General features: G+C 47.3%; 1 protein-coding gene across 2 annotated transcripts in view; it reads right to left on the bottom strand.

The window, feature by feature from the left end:
* Positions 1-20,473, bottom strand: part of LOC118371396 (rho-related GTP-binding protein RhoN-like) — a 51,001-nt gene extending 30,528 nt beyond the window's left edge. Inside the window, exons 1-2 of one of the 2 annotated variants that reach the window (XM_052490834.1) lie at positions 20,088-20,473; positions 19,463-19,550 (exon numbers count right to left, since the gene is read on the bottom strand). In XM_052490834.1, the coding sequence (XP_052346794.1) occupies positions 19,463-19,550; positions 20,088-20,234 (235 nt within the window). In that variant the 5' untranslated portion in view covers positions 20,235-20,473. The remainder of the gene's footprint in view (positions 1-19,462; positions 19,551-20,087) is intronic. The other variant, XM_052490833.1, reaches the window with a different exon arrangement.
* Positions 20,474-21,073: the final 600 nt, after the last annotated feature.

The raw sequence follows: 21,073 nt of genomic DNA, 5'->3' as shown, positions 1-21,073 counted from the left end.
TAACAATACACCTAGAAAACACATTGTTCAAAACATACAATTCTCTCATTTTTAATTCAAAAAATATACATATTTTTCCGTCTTCTCTTTCATGAACTCTATGATAGTAGCTCAAAATTGATCAGAAATTACTGCTCTGCTTTGCTCTTTGCAATGTTGTTTTTTGTTCTTCCTCCTCCTTGTACCCCTCAGTACTGTACCCTCATCTCACAAACGTCCTCTCTCTGTCTCTGTTACAGTTTTTGATCAGTCAGTACTGTTAATTGGAAAACCCATAAAATGTTCTGAAACCTTGCTCCATTTCCTGAAAGCATTAAACACAAAACTTTCCTTCCCACCTTCAATATGAACCTGCAACCTGTTTGCTCAGTACTGTTACCTCATCTTCAAGCACTATTGACAACAGACTGCATAATTAGCTAAATGAGTCCAGGCAACTGAGAACTTTGTTCAGCCAATGGGTTTTAGTGTTTTAGCAATTGAGAAAAACTGTAATATTTTTGCTTAGACTAAGTCATGCTGTGTTACATTCTGGGGTACGTACCCGCACCCCACCATATCCCTGTATGCGCATTATGCCCTGAATATATTCTACCATGCCCAGAAATCTGCTCCTTTTATTCTCTGTCCCCAACGCTCTAGGCGACCAGTTTTGATAGCCTTTAGCCGCACCCTCATACTACTCCTCCTCTGTTCCGCGGGTGATGTGGAGGTAAACCCAGGCCCTCCATGTCCCCAGGCACCCTCATTTGTTGACTTCTGTGATCGAAAAGCCTTGGTTTCATGCATTTCAACATCAGAAGCCTCCTCCCTAAGTTTGTTTTACTCACTGCTTTAGCACACTCTGCTAACCCTGATGTCCTGGCTGCCACCAAAAATGAGATTTCCATACCCAACTATAACATTTTCCGTCAAGATAGAACTGCCAAAGGGGGAGGAGTTGCAGTCTACTGCAGAGATAGCCTGCAAAGTAATGTCATACTTTCCAGGTCCATACCCAAACAGTTTGAACTACTAATTTTGAAAATGACTCTCTCCAGAAATAAGTCTCTCACTGTTGCCGCCTGCTACTGACCCCCTCAGCTCCCAGCTGTGCCCTGGACACCATTTGTGAATTGATCGCCCCCCATCTAGCTTCAGAGTTTGTTCTGTTAGGTGACCTAAACTGGGATATGCTTAACACCCCGGCAGTCCTACAATCTAAGCTAGATGCCCTCAATCTCACACAAATCATCAAGGAACCCACCAGGTACAACCGTAAATCTGTAAACAAGGGCACCCTCATCCTGACCAACTGGCCCTCCAAATACACCTCCGCTGTCTTCAACCAGGATCTCAGCGATCACTGCCTGATTGCCTGTATCCGCTACGGAGCCGCAGTCAAACGACCACCCCTCATCACTGTCAAACGCTCCCTAAAACACTTCTGTGAGCAGGCCTTTCTAATTGACCTGGTTCTCCTTCATCCAAATCCAGATAGCAGATGTTCTGAAAGAGCTGCAAAACCTGGACCCGTACAAATCAGCAGGGCTTGACAATCTGGACCCTCTATTTCTGAAACTATCCGCCGCCATTGTCGCAACCCTTATTACCAGCCTGTTCAACCTCTCTTTCATATCGTCTGAGATCCCCAAGGATTGGAAAGCTGCCGCAGTCATCCCCCTCTTCAAAGGGGGAGACACCCTGGACCCAAACTATTCCAGACCTATATCCATCCTGCCCTGCCTATCTAAGGTCTTCGAAAGCCAAGTCAACAAATAGGTCACTGACCATCTCGAATCCCACCGTACCTTCTCCGCTGTGCAATCTGGTTTCCGAGCCGGTCACTGGTGCACCTCAGCCACGCTCAAGGTACTAAACGATATCATAACCGCCATCGATAAAAGACAGTACTGTGCAGCCGTCTTCATCGACCTTGCCAAGGCTTTCGACTCTGTCAATCACCATATTCTTATTGGCAGACTCAGTAGCCTCGGTTTTTCTTATGACTGCCTTGCCTGGTTCACCAACTACTTTGCAGACTTTGTCTCACTATGGCTCTCTGTCTCACTATGGCTCTCTGTCTCACTATGGCTCTCTGTCTCACTATGGCTCTCTGTCTCACTATGGCTCTCTGTCTCACTATAGCTCTCTGTCTCACTATGGCTCTCTGTCTCACTATGGCTCTCTGTCTCACTATGGCTCTCTGTCTCACTATGGCTCTCTGTCTCACTATGGCTCTCTGTCTCACTATGGCTCTCTGTCTCACTATGGCTCTCTGTCTCACTATAGCTCTCTGTCTCACTATGGCTCTCTGTCTCACTATGGCTCTCTGTCTCACTATGGCTCTCTGTCTCACTATGGCTCTCTGTCTCACTATGGCTCTCTGTCTTACTATGGCTCTCTGTCTCACTATGGCTCACTGGCTCTGTCTCACTATGGCTCTCTGTCTCACTATGGCTCTCTGTCTCACTATGGCTCTCTGTCTTACTATGGCTCTCTGTCTCACTATGGCTCTCTGTCTCACTATGGCTCTCTGTCTTACTATGGCTCTCTGTCTCACTATGGCTCTCTGTCTCACTATGGCTCACTGTCTCACTATGGCTCTCTGTCTCACTATGGCTCTCTGTCTCACTATGGCTCTCTGTCTCACTATGGCTCTCTGTCTCACTATGGCTCTCTGTCTCACTATGGCTCTCTGTCTCACTATGGCTCTCTGTCTCACTATGGCTCTCTGTCTCACTATGGCTCTCTGTCTCACTATGGCTCTCTGTCTCACTATAGCTCTCTGTCTCACTATGGCTCTCTGTCTCACTATGGCTCTCTGTCTCACTATAGCTCTCTGTCTCACTATGGCTCTCTGTCTCACTATAGCTCTCTGTCTCACTATGGCTCTCTGTCTCACTATGGCTCTCTGTCTCACTATGGCTCTCTGTCTCACTATGGCTCTCTGTCTCACTATAGCTCTCTGTCTCACTATGGCTCTCTGTCTCACTATGGCTCTCTGTCTTACTATAGCTCTCTGTCTCACTATGGCTCTCTGTCTCACTGTCTCACTATGGCTCTCTGTCTCACTATGGCTCTCTGTCTCACTATGGCTCTCTGTCTCACTATGGCTCTCTGTCTCACTGTCTCACTATGGCTCTCTGTCTCACTATGGCTCTCTGTCTCACTATGGCTCTCTGTCTCACTGTCTCACTATGGCTCTCTGTCTCACTATGGCTCTCTGTCTCACTATGGCTCTCTGTCTCACTATGGCTCTCTGTCTCACTATGGCTCTCTGTCTCACTATGGCTCTCTGTCTCACTATGGCTCACTGTCTCACTATGGCTCTCTGTCTCACTATGGCTCTCTGTCTCACTATGGCTCTCTGTCTTACTATGGCTCTCTGTCTCACTATGGCTCTCTGTCTCACTATGGCTCTCTGTCTCACTATGGCTCTCTGTCTCACTATGGCTCTCTGTCTCACTATGGCTCTCTGTCTCACTATGGCTCTCTGTCTCACTATGGCTCTCTGTCTCACTATGGCTCTCTGTCTCACTATGGCTCTCTGCATCACTATGGCTCTCTGTATCACTATGGCTCTCTGTCTCACTATGGCTCTCTGTCTTACTATGGCTCTCTGTCTCACTATGGCTCTCTGTCTCACTATGGCTCACTGTCTCACTATGGCTCTCTGTCTCACTATGGCTCTCTGTCTCACTATGGCTCTCTGCATCACTATGGCTCTCTGTATCACTATGGCTCTCTGTCTCACTATGGCTCTCTGTCTTACTATGGCTCTCTGTCTCACTATGGCTCTCTGTCTCACTATGGCTCACTGTCTCACTATGGCTCTCTGTCTCACTATGGCTCTCTGTCTCACTATGGCTCTCTGTCTCACTATGGCTCTCTGTCTCACTATGGCTCTCTGTCTCACTATGGCTCTCTGTCTCACTATAGCTCTCTGTCTCACTATGGCTCTCTGTCTCACTATGGCTCTCTGTCTCACTATGGCTCTCTGTCTCACTATGGCTCTCTGTCTCACTATGGCTCTCTGTCTCACTATGGCTCTCTGTCTCACTATAGCTCTCTGTCTCACTATGGCTCTCTGTCTCACTATAGCTCTCTGTCTCACTATGGCTCTCTGTCTCACTATGGCTCTCTGTCTCACTATGGCTCTCTGTCTCACTATGGCTCTCTGTCTCACTATGGCTCTCTGTCTCACTATGGCTCTCTGTCTCACTATAGCTCTCTGTCTCACTATGGCTCTCTGTCTCACTATGGCTCTCTGTCTCACTATGGCTCTCTGTCTCACTATGGCTCTCTGTCTCACTATGGCTCTCTGTCTCACTATGGCTCTCTGTGTCACTATGGCTCTCTGTCTCACTATGGCTCTCTGTATATGACATGATTCTCCCTGGCAGAAACCTTCAATCGGCTTCCTTCTATTGCTGTTTTTCTCTCTCTTCTCCCATCCCTCTCTCTGTCTTTCCCTCCTCAGTTAGTGTCCAACCGAGGAACCAATGTTTCCCAAGGAACTACTGTGTATTCCTTGTTTATCATGTAACCAATTCTTTGAGCTCTGTTTGCTATACAGTACTTGAGGCTGTATTATGTCCGGGCTTTTGTTTAGACAGAATATGTATCCATGATTGATGGTCTATGTACAACACAAGCACGCGCGTTGTCTGGGGTTTGATCAAGCGTAGCCTCCCTCAACACCAGGAATGGCGAGGAGCGATGAGTCACTACGAAGCGGGAACGAGCTGGTTAGACAAGTCACACCAAATAGCACCGTTCAGACAGACAAGGGGCATTGAAAGACATCCGGGAGAACTAAAAACCTGTGTGTTTCCCCACCTCCACCACTTAGACCGCTTAACGCCAACCACGCTGACTCCAACATCCCCCCTTTCCGACACCCGGCTTCACGTCACACTTTGAGATCACTTCTCTGTTGTTGCTCTGGGCATGTGAACACAGAGTAGGGTCCACGGGGAAAGGAGGAGAGGGAAAGGAGGGTATTTGATCATTGAGAAGACCTGGGAATATCCGATTTCACCCCCTTTGAAGAGATTATGTGTTGATCCGATTAGACAAAGGGCCCAGGGAGACAGGTTGTAAAGGCAGGCCGCCCCCTCTCTGGTCCTTCGCAGCGCCTCAGAACAGTCCACAGCTGAGACACGGCTAAGGCACGGAGGGATGGAGGAGGGAGGTACACTGCAGACTGCAGGCTTGGTGGTGGCCGGGATTTGGTTGCTTCACCGACAGCCGGCCTTTAATTCCGTGATTACCATGGCCTAATGGCTTCCTCTCTCTTCTCTCTCACACACAATCAAAAATCCCCCTCCTTAGATTCCCTTTCACCTGTAAAACGCCATGCATCACATCCTTTTATAGTCATCTCTTTTCCATCTCTTTCTGTCCTTGGCTGAGGGAAATTCATTCGAGTGTTGGAATACTTCGAAGAGTGGGGTTATTTCCGTCCAAGGCTGCCTGTTGGATATTAAATAGGAATTGAAATAGGATTGTTCAGACATCTATCACGGTCACATAAAATACATCTTCTGAGAGGGAATGGACATCCTCACCACTTCTATCCCCCCTATCATAGCCCTATCCATCTTTGGCCCACTCTGCAGGGTCCCTAGGGAGGGCTCGAGTGGAGATGATGGGCACAATTTCCCTCTCTCCTTTGAGTGCACTTCCACTCCACCTAAAGACAGCAGAGAAAGAGAGTGAGAGAGAGAGAGAGAGTGAGAGAGAGAGAGTGAGAGAGAGAGAGAGAGAGAGAGAGAGAGAGAGAGAGAGAGAGAGAGAGAGAGAGAGAGAGAGAGAGAGAGAGAGAGAGAGAGAGAGAGAGAGAGAGAGAGAGAGAGAGAGAGAGAGAGAGAGAGAGAGAGAGATCCTGTTTTAAATAAAGTCATCCATCAATGATGGGAGCTGTGGAAGGGAAGTGGGAGAGGATGCGGGTTAGGGGTTACCCCGGGGTAAGAGACAGGCCAGATCCTCTTACGCTGAGAGGGTCTTATCCAGTGGAGGTGGCCATGCGGCGGTGAGGGCGAGGGCCAGTCACCGTGCTGTTCAAAGTGTCGTCATCAAAGCTGTCGCCACGGTGAGTTATGCTGCCGCTCCACGCCACGCCTGCCGCCCGGGAAGGGACAGGCCCGGAAAACTCCATGTCCCAGAGTTCCCCGTGCGAGCTGCTTCTTGCCAGCCTGGGAGATCAACACTCATTCACTGCTGGCAGCGGATAACGAACAAAGTGCTTCAGGAAAGTCTGAGAAAATGGGATGACACTCAGAAACTCCAAAGTAACCAACTGACTAATAATAGTTTCAGCCCATACTGTTACTGCTTGCCCTGTAGTTGACTCTATTTGGGATCAACAACGCTCCACTGTGGCACTGGAGTCATAGGATGATACAGAGGATCACATTACTACGGGTCACTGAAGACCAATGTGTTATAGAGGCATGCTTAGAATGAACTTCCTGTGTATATGCCTGTGTCTTTGGCTGGCAAATGTCTAAATAATGTGTGTGAGTACTTGTGAGTATGTGGGAAAGAGATGGAGTGCGTGTGTGAAGTACAGTTTGTAAACAGTCTGTGTATGTGTGAGTACGTGAACGTTCTCCTACGGGATTGGAAATCCTTCCCTCAGGGCTAAAAACAAGCCTGTCCCATAACACATCACAAAGCCCAGAGGGCTGGGCCCAGAGGGGTGGACCCAGAGAGCTGGACCCAGAGGGGTGGGCCCAGAGGGGTGGTCCCAGAGGGGTGGACGCAGAGGGCTGGACCCAGAGGGCTGGACCCAGAGGGGTGGTCCCAGAGGGGTGGACCCAGAGGGGTGATCCCAGAGGGGTGGGCCCAGAAGGGTGGACCCAGAGGGGTGGATCCCAGAGGGGTGGGCCCAGAAGGGTGGACCCAGAGGGGTGGTCCAGAGGGGTGGGCCCAGAGGGCTGGACCCAGAGGGGTGGTCCCAGAGGGGTGGGCCCAGAGGGGTGGACCCAGAGGGCTGGTCCCAGAGGGGGCCCAGAAGGGTGGACCCAGAGGGGTGGTCCCAGAGGGGTGGGCCCAGAGGGGTGGAGCCCAGAGGGGTGGTCCCATCCAGAGGGCTGGACCCAGAGGGGTGGACCCAGAGGGGTGGATCCAGAGGGGTGGACCCAGAGGGCTGGACCCAGAGGGGTGGTCCCAGAGGGGTGGTCCCAGAGGGGTGGACGCAGAGGGCTGGACCCAGAGGGCTGGACCCAGAGGGGTGGTCCCAGAGGGGTGGACCCAGAGGGGTGAGCCCAGAGGGGTGGATCCAGAGGGCTGGACCCAGAGGGGTGGACCCAGAGGGGTGGATCCAGAGGGGTGGACCCAGAGGGGTGGACCCAGAGGGGTGGACCCAGAGGGGTGGATCCAGAGGGGTGGACCCAGAGGGGTGGACCCAGAGGGGTGGATCCAGAGGGGTGGACCCAGAGGGGTGGACCCAGAGGGGTGGTCCCAGAGGGGTGGACCCAGAGGGGTGGACCCAGAGGGGTGGATCCAGAGGGGTGGATCCAGAGGGGTGGTCCCAGAGGGGTGGACCCAGAGGGGTGAGCCCAGAGGGGTGGATCCAGAGGGCTGGACCCAGAGGGGTGGACCCAGAGGGCTGGACCCAGAGGGGTGGTCCCAGAGGGGTGGAGAGGGCTGGACCAGAGGGCTGGACCCAGAGGGGTGGACCCAGAGGGGTGGTCCAGAGGGGTGGACCCAGAGGGGTGAGGGGGGTGGATCCAGAGGGCTGGACCCAGAGGGGTGGACCCAGAGGGGTGGACCAGAGGGGTGGATCCAGAGGGGTGGACCCAGAGGGGTGGATCCAGAGGGGTGGACCCAGAGGGGTGGAGGGGTGGATCCAGAGGGGTGGATCCAGAGGGGTGGACCCAGAGGGGTGGATCCAGAGGGCTGGACCCAGAGGGGTGGACCCAGAGGGGTGGATCCAGAGGGGGACCCAGAGGGCTGGATCCAGAGGGCTGGACCCAGAGGGGTGGACCCAGAGGGGTGGATCCAGAGGGGTGGATCCAGAGGGGTGGACCCAGAGGGCTGGACCCAGAGGGGTGGACCCAGAGGGGTGGACCCAGAGGGGTGGATCCAGAGGGGTGGACCCAGAGGGGTGGATCCAGAGGGGTGGATCCAGAGGGGTGGATCCAGAGGGGTGGACCCAGAGGGGTGGATCCAGAGGGGTGGACCCAGAGGGGTGGATCCAGAGGGGTGGACCCAGAGGGGTGGACCCAGAGGGGTGGATCCAGAGGGGTGGACCCAGAGGGGTGGATCCAGAGGGGTGGATCCAGAGGGGTGGATCCAGAGGGGTGGATCCAGAGGGGTGGATCCAGAGGGGTGGACCCAGAGGGGTGGATCCAGAGGGGTGGATCCAGAGGGGTGGACCCAGAGGGGTGGATCCAGAGGGGGATGGACCAGAGGGGTGGACCAGAGGGGTGGATCCAGAGGGGTGGATCCAGAGGGGTGGACCCAGAGGGGTGGATCAGACTGGATCCAGATGTATACCCAGAGGGGTGGATCCAGATTCTGTCCCAGAGGGGTGGATCCCACTGGATTCAGAGGGGTGGACCCAGAGGGGTGGATCCAGAGGGGTGGATCTGAGAGGGGTGGATCCATCCAGCCCACCCAGAGGGGTGGTCAACTGATCCAGATGTATACATTTCCTTATTCTGTCCCTTCTCCCACTATTCACTAGGGTTGACAAACACCATCCCCTTTTAGCTCTGATAGCATTCTCTCCATCCAGCCCACTAGCCTAGCGGTCCCTGGCAGTTGATAGGGTCGACAGATAGCCTAGCGGTCCCCGGCAGTTGATAGGGTTGACAGATAACCTAGCGGTCCCCGGCAGTTGATAGGGTCGACAGATAGCCTAGCGGTCCCCGGCAGTTGATAGGGTTGACAGATAACCTAGCGGTCCCCGGCAGTTGATAGGGTCGACAGATAGCCTAGCGGTCCCCGGCAGCTGATAGGGTCGACAGATAGCCTAGCGGTCCCTGGCAGCTGATAGGGTCGACAGATAGCCTAGCGGTCCCCAGCAGTTGATAGGGTCGACAGATAGCCTAGTGGTTAAGAGGGTTGGGCTAGTAACCAGAAGGTTACTGGTTCCAATCCCCGAGCAGACTAGGTGGGAAATACATCTGTTGATATGACCTTGAGCAAGGCACTTAACCCTAATTGCTCAAGTATGTCGCTCTGGATACAAGCATCTGCTAAATGACTACAATGTAAATAGGCTAGCATGTGTACAAACTGAAGATATCTAGCAGGATGTACTGATCAGTAGCATGTATTTTCCATAAGGTCGCTGCATTCTGTGTCAGAAAGTAGGCTGGCCCTCTTTGAAATCCCGTAGACCGATGCATTGCATTATTTTTCATTGATGAATCCCTCCTGCATAATCTTTCGCTGTGCCTTACTTGATTGTTAACTTATAGACAGACGTAAGAGATACCAGGCCCGGTCTCAGGGAGGGCTGTCTCTGGAGGTCCCTTTGATCTCCACTGAGTTAAGTAAATCTGCTTTTAGTTTTTCTGCACCTTTACTTGTGGAATAATCTGCAAGGGTCTCTAAAAATGGATGAATCGGAGGCTCGAGGACAATTCAAAAGGCTGATTGAGGTATTCTTTACTGACAAATGGGTTTGTTTTCTATGATTGTGTCTTGCTTTTAGTGTATTGATGTGTACAGTATAATGATGTGTATTATTGATGTCAATTATTGATGTGTATTATTAATGTATACAGTATATTGATGTGCATTATTGATGTATACAGTATATTGATGTGCATTATTGATGTATACAGGATATTGATGTGTACAGAATATTGATGTGTAAAGAGTATATTGATGTGCATTATTGATGTATACAGTATATTGATGTGCATTATTGATGTATACAGTATATTGATGTGCATTATTTATGTATACAGTATAATGATGTGCATTATTGATGTATACAGTGTATTTATGTGCATTATTGATGTATACAGTATATTGATGTGCATTATTGATGTATACAGTATACTGATGTGCATTATTGATGTGTACAGGATATTGATGTGCATTATTGATGTATACAGTATAATATTGTGCATTATTGATGTATACAGTGTATTGGTGTATACAGTGTATTGATGTATACAGTATATTGATGTGCATTATTGATGTATACAGTATATTGATGTGCATTATTGATGTGTACAGGATATTGATGTGTAAAGAGTATATTGATGTGTATTATTGATGTGCATTATTGATGTGGACAGTATAATTATGTGTATTATTGATGTGTACAGGCTATTGATGTGTATAGTGTATAGTGATGTGCACAGGATATTGATGTGTATAGTGTATATTGTTGTGTATAGGGTATATTGATGTGTACAGGATATTGATGTGAATGGTGTACATTGATGTGTACAGGATATTGATGTGTATAGTGTACATTGATGTGTACAGGATATTGATATGTATAGTGTATATTGATGTGTACAGGATATTGATGTGTATGGTGTACTTGATGTGTACAGGATATTGATGTGTATAGTGTATATTGATGTGTACAGGATATTGATATGTATAGTGTATATTGATGTGTACAGGATATTGATGTGTATAGTGTATATTGTTGTGTATAGGGTATATTGATGTGTACAGGATATTGATGTGAATGGTGTACATTGATATGTACAGGATAGTGATGTGTATAGTGTATATAAATGTGTACAGGATATTGATATGTATAGTGTATATTGATGTGTACAGGATATTGACGTGTATGGTGTACTTGATGTGTACAGGATATTGATGTGTATGGTGTACTTGATGTGTACAGGATATTGATGTGTATAGTGTATATTGATGTGCATTGATTTATCCAAGTTATTTATTTCATCTGTAGAAAATACATTGGTCTCAGCATGAGTCCCTGTCAAAATAAAGGTTCAATCAAAATATACAAGAATAAGTAGTATTCACCTAAGTATAAAAGTATATAAGAGCCATATGTGCACCAATCATCACTGTGTGTCCTGATGTGAATATGTTAAGCAGATCCCAGTGAGCCTACCGTCATTTTTAAGAGAGGCGGTCCAGACCGAGACGTATCATAGGGCCTTTGTCTGTCTGTGACCACGGTCAGCCGGTCATACGGAGATCAGATCACAGTATTCATCAGATAGCAGAGGGATCAGAGGGGAGGATGTCATGAGAGATCTGTCTGGATGGAGTCCCCCAAAAGACGCTATGTGACTAGATTAGGAGCTGGGAGGCAGTGAGAGGGCAGAGGAACAAGGAGAGGAACCGGGGCAGGTGGGCAGTGGGCTCACCATGGGGCTGTGTAGTATACCACTCGAAAGGACACAGCACATAATAAGGCCAGCGAGGATCATGACCTTGGGTGTACCGTATGTATGTTTCATTTGAATTGTTAGGTTATTCAAAACAGTATGTACGCGGGCGTGTGTGTGTGTGTGTGTGTGTCTGCATGCGTGCCTGCAGAGTCGCATCTGTGTGTTTGTCTGAGCGAGTGTCAGACTTAAATTGGATATTCTGTGTGTTAAATTATAGGCTGTGTGTTCCTGTCAGTGAGGCTGACTGGTCCTCTCACAACTCCTACCCTCCCTTTGCTCCTCTCCTCCTTTCCTCTCCTCCTCTCCTACACACTGTCGATGACTCCAGGTCAGAACAGAGTTATGCAAACTAATGAGCTATCACAGAGAGGGAGAACATGGGAAGGAGAAAGATGATGAGATAGAGAGACGGAGAGAGAGAGAGAGAGAGAGAGAGATAGAGAGATACAGAGACAGAGAGACAGAGAGGAAGAGAGACAGAGAGATAGAGAGACAGAGAGAGAGAGAGAGAGAGAGAGAGAGAGAGAGAGAGAGAGAGAGAGAGAGAGAGAGAGAGAGAGAGAGAGAGAGAGAGAAGAGAGAGAGAGAGAGAGAGAGAGAGAGAGAGAGAGAGAGAGAGAGAGAGAGAGAGAGAGAGAGAGAGAGAGAGAGAGAGAATGACGGTGGTGGTGGAAAAGCTAAAACAGAGAGAGAAGGGACACGGTTCATTTTAAAAACACCCTCATTTGGCTGTGAAACTAGCCGTGTCAGACTATCGTCTTTCTCTTCGTTCCTTCACGTTTTCTTCCTCTTTTCCCTCTTTCAATTGTCCAGGGTCCTGTTGTCTCTCTGGCTGAAGCATACGGGCACCCAGGCCTCCTCCAACACCCCGACGGTAGCGTAGCAGTTAGTGTTAGTGACTTAGACCAAGAGAACTCCCAAGGCTCCAGGGGGAGAGTCAGAGACGTGTACCCAGCCAGGGGCCACTCTGACTGGGTAAACATCAAGCCCTGCAGCCTGGACCTCTGGGTGGCTACACTGTCACAGACATTCAGTGTGCGGTGAAGTGGCTACGGTATCTATGAATAAGATATCTACTGTACATGTCCACATGCTGTACATCCACAGTCACCGCATGTTAGGGTGCAAGATTCCAGTAACGTTCCCAGAATGCACAGGTGTTCCCGAAATCTCAGTGGGATTGTTCCTGGAATCAGTACGGAATAAGCAGGAAATCCATCGATCCTCCAACCGGGATATCTGAAAAATATGTATTTTGGTTTCCAGAATTTCTGCGACGGTACCACATACACAGCTATTACTTGTGATCTATGTGTTAAAGAGACGCAGCAACTGTGGAGGCTCTTCTCCGGCGGGTATGAGGTGCTCCAAAACGGGAGGCCAGGGAGGTGCCGGATTAACCCCCCCCCCCCCCCCACCCCCCACCGAGCCGACGCCCGCCAGAGAACCAGAACACCACCCCGCTGTCCAGAAATAGCTCCACATGCATTCCAACGCTGCCTGTCTGTCTGTAGGCACAGACCTGGCAGTAGCACGCGTTTACGTCCGGCTCCTGCTCAGATGCCCCTGTCCGTGTTCATTTGGTAGTTTGCGTCACACAACTCTATTACTGATGGTCTTTGGTGTTTGGGGTTGTTCTATGAACGTGGAAACATGAAAGAAACATACCCTTTTACAATGTGTTGAATTGGATATGTATTAGAGTATAGGCCGTGTTCTTCAGACAGCGGCACTTCCGTTTGAAGTGCTCTGATGACACGTAAGGGTTATAAATAGTCCTGACGTACCTCTTCATGTCCTAAATATAGGTTGGGTATTGGGCAACACCTTCCCTATTATATTAGGCTTCACTGAAACGATCGTTGTGGGGGGTCAACAAGGGTCATTTTGGAGGCACAACAACCCTTCATACCACTCATTTCTCACACAGACGCACAGGTGCACAGTACACTCACCGGCTGTACCTAACCGCCGGGTGTGCCTGCTATGTGCTAATCATCATAAAAACAGGTTTGTGTTTCGGCAGTTCTAACCCCAGGCAGGTCAGTCGAGTGCAGCTGTGTGGGTTAGTCAGCAAGCTAAGAGGACATACACTCATCTATTTTCAGGATACTGACAATAAAGATTTAACTTCGGGGGGGCATTTCATGCAAAAACGAACAAACGCTTTGTACAATAAGTGTGTACTCACAAACCCTAAAAGAGTGCAGGGTAGCAGAAGATGAAAACGTATGAGGGCAGCATCACAGCGCGACGAGGAAGGGCAAACTAAAGGCTGACTGACGCAGCACCTCATTGAGGTCATCTTCCCCAGTCATCTCTGTCTAGAACCGTAAATCAACATGGCAATCCGGGAGAGATGCTCATGTCATGTCTCTGCTTTCTGAAGGACTTCCAGCTCCAGCCAGCCAGCCACAATAGAGTAGAGGGGGGGGATGTTGGTTTCATTTAATCTCTGTTTCGGTTTGTAGCTCTTGCAGATGCTATTAAAGATGAATCAAGTGGAAAGGGCTAGGAACAGGAAGGCCCTGCGAGCTCAGCGTGTTTATACAGGGCTCTTGATGCCCTAATGGTCCTCTGCACTGAGAATGTGGCTCACCATACTCACCAGAAATGTTGAAAAGTCACTGCGTGCGTGTGTGTGTGTGTGTGCGTGTGTGAGTGCGTGCGTGTGTGAGTGCGTGTGCGTGTGTGTATTGGTCGTGTGGATGTTTGAAGCTATTTGACATTATCTCTCAAATCCAAAATATATCACACCACTAATTACAGAAACACCTGTTGTGAGTAAAAGTGTTGTAAAATAATCATTATAAAACATGTGACAGGTCAAGTAGGCAAGCGGATCATTTGGATTTTTAGAAAGAGGTATTTGGCATTGCCTAACGCCTCTAATGACATTAGGAATCATTCAAAATATGTGTGAAGCTACAGAATGACTAAGAACATTCTCTGACCCGCAACAGACAAGTCGTTCAACTGTTAAGATAGGAATCGGACGCAGTCAATCAGAGAGGATAGACAGAGACGTGACTGCGGTGTGGGACTGTGGGACTGTCGTGAGTTACTTAAGATATTCCCTGGGACAGTCCTTGCTGTGCTGTGAGTGGGAGAATGTTCCAGGCCTGACTTGGAGGAGATAGCTCCCATGGTGCAGCACCACCATACTGGGACGAGACACAGTACGGGGGGGCGTGACAGTTTGGCTGACGAGCACTATAACCCGCGAGATTGAGCACCCAGTATGGGTCACTGATTGGTGCACAGACCTATTGCGACCCAGTGTCAGTGTCAGCTTGGCCAATCACCGCTCGGAATGGGGCTAGGAAGGGTGACATTTGAACCCGAGGAGCAGCGGCTTGTCAGTCATCGCTGGCTTTTTATAGATCAGTCCTCGCTACTGCTATTTAGATAAGCAAATACACAGATAAACAGACATGCATACACATTCTATGCCCTCTCCCACAACATACACACGCAGGCGCACAAGACACACACACGCACACACACACACACACACACACACATTTGCATTCCTCTCAATCAGTTTCTAATTGACTTGATCCACCAGATGGCCTGTGGCGTAATGCAGGGGGAATACAAAGCAGCTGCCACTTTCCCTCTGGTTCTGGACAGCCATAACGGCCCTGTTGATGTGTCTTTAAAATAAACATCCTATTCACTAAAACACCAGTACACACACACACACACACACACACAGTACCTAGACACAGTCATGGCCCTAATTAAATCAACACCTCACCTCTGTTTTCTTCCATCCTGTGAATACTAGAAACCCTGCGGGTCTGGAGAACAACAGATCACCGAGGCTAAACTAATCAATCGTCTACTGCCACACTAAAACAATAGGCACCGTGACCTTGTTAATGGCAATACACGTCCTACCAAGCCCCCTGAGACCTATCAGACCACAGAGGCCGTAAAAGTGTAAAATGAGGAGGCTAGACTCCAGCTCCGGAAACAGAACACACCTCAAGGACTCATCAATAATGACTGAATCAGTGATATTCGGAGACCACGGGGAGTCTCTTGTGTTCAATTGATATGTTATTACTAATGCACTCTCCATCTTACCCGACACTAACTCGGTGGATGGCAGATAGAGTGAAACCAACTGAGCTGATTCTGTTATACAGAGCTGGGTGGTTATAGACAGTGGTGTAAAGTACTTAAGTAAAAATACTTGAAAGTACTACTTAAGTATTTTTGGGAGTATCTGTACTTTGCTTTACTATTGATATTTTTTTGACAACTTTTACTCCACTACATCCCTAAAGAAAAGAATGTACTTTTTTCTCCATACATTTTCCCTGACTACACAAAAGTACTCGTTGTATTTTGACAGCTTAGCAGGACAGGAAAATGGTCCGATTCACACATTTATTAAGAGAACAACCCTGGACATGCCTACTGCCTCTGATCTGACGGACTCACTAAACACACATGCTACGTTTGTAAATGATGTCTGAGTGTGCCCATGGCCATCCGTACATTTAAGAAACAAGAACAACATGCTGTCCGGTTTGCTTAATGTTAAGAATGTTGTATTATTTACACTTTTACTATTGAACTTAAGTAATTTGAGCAATTACATTTACTTTGATACTTAAGTATATTTAAAAATAAATACTTGTACACTTTTACACAAGTAGTATTTTATTGGGTGACTTTCACTGTTACTTGAGTCATTTTCTATTAAGGTATCTTTACTTTTACTGAATTATATGACAATTGGGTACTTTTTCTACCACCGGTTATAGATTACAGGAGGCTTTCTACAGACCCGGTCCTGTGCTACTGTCACGACTTCCGCCGAGGTTGGCTCTCCTGCCCGTTCGGGTGGTGCTCGGCGGTCGTCGTCACCGTCCTACTAGCCACTACCGATCCCTTTTCGTGTATCTGTTGGTTTTGTCTGATTGTTTTCACCTGTGTGTTGTTTAGTTAATTAGTGTCTGTATATATAATGTAGGTTGTCCCGCCCTTGTTTTGTGCGGGATTGTTTGTTTTGTCATTAGTTTCGTCTGTCGGTGTTATTGTGTTTATTATTCTCCGGTTAGTCTGTTATCCTGTTTTGGATCATTTCACCCTGTGTGTTTTTGGGTTGACCGTGTTTATTTTGTTCACCGGAGAATAAACTTTATATCGTTATCTGCTCTCTGCGCCTGATTCCACCCACCTTGATTAGACGTGACAGCTACACATGGGTAAGTGGTATAGTAGGTGGTAGAGTAAGTGGTATAGTAAGTGGTATAGTAATAATAAGTGTAAGTGGTACAGTATAGTAAGTGGTATAGTATAGTAAGTGGTACAGTAAGTGGAATATAGTGGTATAGTAAAAGTGGTATAGTAATAGTAAGTGGTATAGGTGGTATAGTAGGTGGTATATAGTAAGTGGTATAGTGGTATAGTAAGTGGGTATAGTGTTACAGTAAGTAGTATAGTAAGTGGTATAGTAAGTGGTATAATATGTATAGTAAGGTATATAGTAAGTGGTATAATACGTGGTATAGTAAGTGGTATAGTAAGTGGTACAGTAAGTGGTATAGTAAGTGGTATAGTAAGTGGTATAGTAAGTGGTATAGTAAGTGGTATAGTAAGTGGTATAGTAAGTGGTATAGTAAGTGGTATAGTAAGTGGTATAGTAAGTGGTATAGTAAGTGGTATAGTAAGTGGTATAGTAAGTGGTATAGTAAGTGGTATAGTAAGTGGTATAGTAAGTGGTATAGTAAGTGGTATAGTAAGTATAATAAGTATAGTAAGTGGTATAGTAAATGGTACAGTATAATAAGTGGTATAGTAAGTGGTATAGTAAGTGGTATAGTATAGTAAGTGGTATAGTAAGGTATAGTAAGTGGTATAGTAAGTGGTATAGTAAGTGGGTATAGTAAGTGGTATAAAAGTGGTATAGTGGGTATATAGTATAGTGGGTATAGTAAGTGGTATAGTAAGTGGTATAGTAAGTGGTATAGTAAGTGGTATAGTAAGTGGTATAGTAAGTGGTATAGTAAGTGGTATAGTAAGTGGTATAGTAAGTGGTATAATAAGTGGTATAGTAAGTGGTATAGTAAGTGGTATAGTAAGTGGTATAGTAAGTGGTATAGTAAGTGGTATAGTAAGTGGTATAGTAAGTGGTAAGTGGTATAGTAAGTGGTATAATAAGTGGTATAGTAAGTGGAATAGTAAGTGGTATAGTAAGTGGTATAGTAAGTGGTATAGTAAGTGGTATAGTAAGTGGTATAGTAAGTGGTATAGTAAGTGGTATAGTAAGTGGTATAGTAAGTGGTATAATAAGTGGTATAGTAAGTGGTATAGTAAGTGGTATAATAAGTGGTATAGTAAGTGGTATAGTGGCCAAATTGTAGTTTATGAAGGCCAGCAGGGGGTCGACTGCATATGAAAATGCTTCTTCACAGTAATTACATAGTGGGTCCAGACAGTGGCCATGCAGCCAGGCAAACGGAGTGGAAAAGACACATGGTCCCTGGCAATACCCTGCTGCTGCCAGCGCACGGGAGAGGGGGGACGACGAGTGAAAGGGCAGAAGAGGGGATAACGAGAAAGGTGGAATTAAAAGTATTGGAAAAAGAAGGGCAGGAAGTCCGAGACAGAAACCTGACCTTTCTCCCTTTATTTAAATGTTTGAGTGTTTTTTCAATGGGAGAACATCCGTTAACTCATTTACATCTGGAGTGAAAACATGAGCTTTCTGTGTTTGGTACGAACCAAAGAGTAAATAGGCAGGCATGTGAGCACACACTCTTAAGAGTGTGACTTGCTTGAGGCTGGTAGGCTGGGTGGGGGATGTCATGTTGGTAGACGGAGTAAAGAGAGGGGGGGGGATATGGTCTCTTTACTGGAGATAAAAGGCTCATCATCCATCGTCAGTGATCATCAAAGGGGTTAGATATGGACAGACAGAAGCACAACCCTGCTACCATTACAGAAGCCCCCCGGTCCAAAGCTATGGAGGAGATAAGGTGGACTTCTGATCCACTCAGTCCTGCCTCTCAGCCACAGAGACCTCTTCAGCCCTCACTGACAGACTCAAGTAGATTTACTCTCAGGGTCAACACCAGGTCCCTCCCACACATAGAAAATCCCCTCAAAAGAAAACACTCTCAGCTATATGACCGTGTAAGAATGGCAATACCCCCATCATCACCATCCGTGGTGAGGATGTTTTTAGTTTTAGGAATGTTTATGGCAATAGACAGGGATTCCCATGGAGGTTCAATTACATACCCAGGCTTCTCAGTCACTCAGTCAGAGATGTTTCAGATACTGTTTGACCGGTCAGTGGATCTCTGAGCTGTACTTACAGCTTCAGCCTAACGGCCCTGGGCTGTGAGCTGAAACTAGAGAATGGCATTCCACACAGACGGGCCACAATCACCCCCTCTCGAGTCTGGAGATGTGGTCTCAAGGGGGCAACCCCAAATTGCTTTCCCACCATAGAGGGCATCCATATCCTAAACCCCTCAGACAGAAGGTCCATCGCTTGAACCAAACACTGACTGACACATTATAGACAAAGAGGCATAATAAGTCCGTTAACATCCAGACAAACACCATTTGCGGCCATTTGGCACTGATGGGAGTGAATTGAGAGCTAGAGGCAACTGTGACCACGGTCAAACACAACAGAAGCAGTATGGATGGGTTGAGATCATTTCTGTGGACCAGTCAGTCAGTCGGTTATTCTGCTTCAGCCCCCTCCACTCCCCGACCCCCCTATCAGTCTTCTAGGCCCCTGGACAGAGCATGGGAACAGGCCAGCCACACGCAGCGCTCCTCAGAGAGAGGAATGCAAACAGAGTGCAGCGCTGAGAGAAAGGACGGGGCACAGGAGATTATCAGCGAAGACAACAATCCTAAATAGCAGATGCCTCAAGCAAAAGTACGCCAGTCAGTCAGTGGTAAGTTGGCATGGTCCAAGCAATTCGTCAGAGAGATGGCTGCTTGAAAACCCCCGAAATGATTGAAGCAGCCCCCCCTCCCCCATGGTTGCAGACATGGACTGTCGTCACTGCCAAGCTGAGCAGCCAGAGGGATTGATTTGTCATCAGCCTTGAGGAGATAGATAGATGCAGAGAGAGCAGAAATAGTCTTACCTGACGTGTCCCACATGTTCAACTCAATCCTCTGTTTGTCGATTTCAAAACTGGCCGTGTAGTTTTCAAAAACGGTGGGGACATAGTTCTGGGAAAAGGGGTGCATCTTGATTAGTAAAGCACTAATAGCATAGGCGTAACGTAGGTTAGACGTTCAACTACGTACATGTAATGTATCATACAGACTCAAATAAAATAATGTCGGTCTAGTTTCCAATAACACCACGCGGAAATTGAATACACTCCGAAGTACATTATATGAGTCTATATTGTTCAATAAATAATAATAATAGCCATTTTGTTTTTAAAGGTGCTCATTATTTCCCTGTCTTTCAGTTTCCGTCTCTCTCTTTCTCTAGAGAAATGTCTAACGCAGGTGCGTGTACACCTCTGGCTCGTAATTTAAATCAAGACATTTGGGGTTAGATGATTAGAATAAAAAAGCTATTTTCGCTCTATTTGGTTTGGTGTCTGTCTTGACATTCATTTTTGCTTCATTCACAAACTGCGATGACCTACAGTACACCTACCACTCTTAAATGATCCAGGTGCCTGTTTTCAAGTGTTGACATTCGTGTTCATAACGCAAGACTTCATAGCCTATAATATATATCAGGACACTTACCTCGGGATAGCAGTCCTTCGCAAAAACATGTAGGAGCGCCGTTTTACCACATTGCGTATCTCCGACCACCACGATCTTACAGCGGCTGCCTTGACTTTCCATCTTTGTCAGTGTCTGTTCTGGACGCGGATCGGTTTCATTCACCATCCGATGTGGATATAAGGAACTCAAGGACAAACCAGCAGGTACATGCCCCGGTTGTGGCGCACCCTACTATGTGTCCTCCCCGGGTTGTCCTCCCCTGTCCACCACGTGAAGCCCTCGATTCCCACCGTTACACTAGCTATCCTCTCTATGCCGGTTTTACACCCGCTTTGCTCGCCTCAGCACTCAGCAGCAGCACGCGGGTCCCTCCCTTCAAACTCGACTTTTTAATTGGCCACGCCTTGCCGAGACCGAGTTGGTCCTCGTGCCTCTGTGTTCATTTACTTGTTCGGTAGCTTGTCTCTTTACTTGTCCTTCCGTGACACACGTCTTCATTATTTGTTGTCGAAAGATGATTCATATTATACTTGGGCTACATCTCCTGGCCTTTACGTATAGCCTTGAGGATTATGTTTAGGTACAAATTTCAACGAATATATTGACTGTTTATTACATAGTTATAAACTGTAATACTAGACGAATAATTAGCCTAACAGGTTATAAACGGCTTATAAAACCTTTAGAAATTATGTATAGGTCTAAAGTATATCTTAATGTTAACTGGGAGTGTCTTATACATTCTCAAAACAAATGAAAAGGACAGTATTTTTGTATTATGCATTGCCATACAACACTCCTTCCGTGACCTCCAACTGCTTTTAAATGCTAGTAAAACTAAATGCATGCTCTTCAACCGATTGCTGCCCTCCTCCGCGCGCAAGACTAACATCACTACTCTGGACGGTTTGGACTAAGAATATGTGGACAACTACAAATACCTAGGTGTCTGGTTAGACTTTAAACTCTCCTTCCAGACTCACATTAACCATCTCCAATCCAAA

Source organism: Oncorhynchus keta, chromosome 32, assembly GCF_023373465.1.
Source record: "Oncorhynchus keta strain PuntledgeMale-10-30-2019 chromosome 32, Oket_V2, whole genome shotgun sequence".
NCBI classification, from domain to species: domain Eukaryota; kingdom Metazoa; phylum Chordata; class Actinopteri; order Salmoniformes; family Salmonidae; genus Oncorhynchus; species Oncorhynchus keta.
This window is presented reverse-complemented; position numbering and strand designations above follow the sequence as displayed.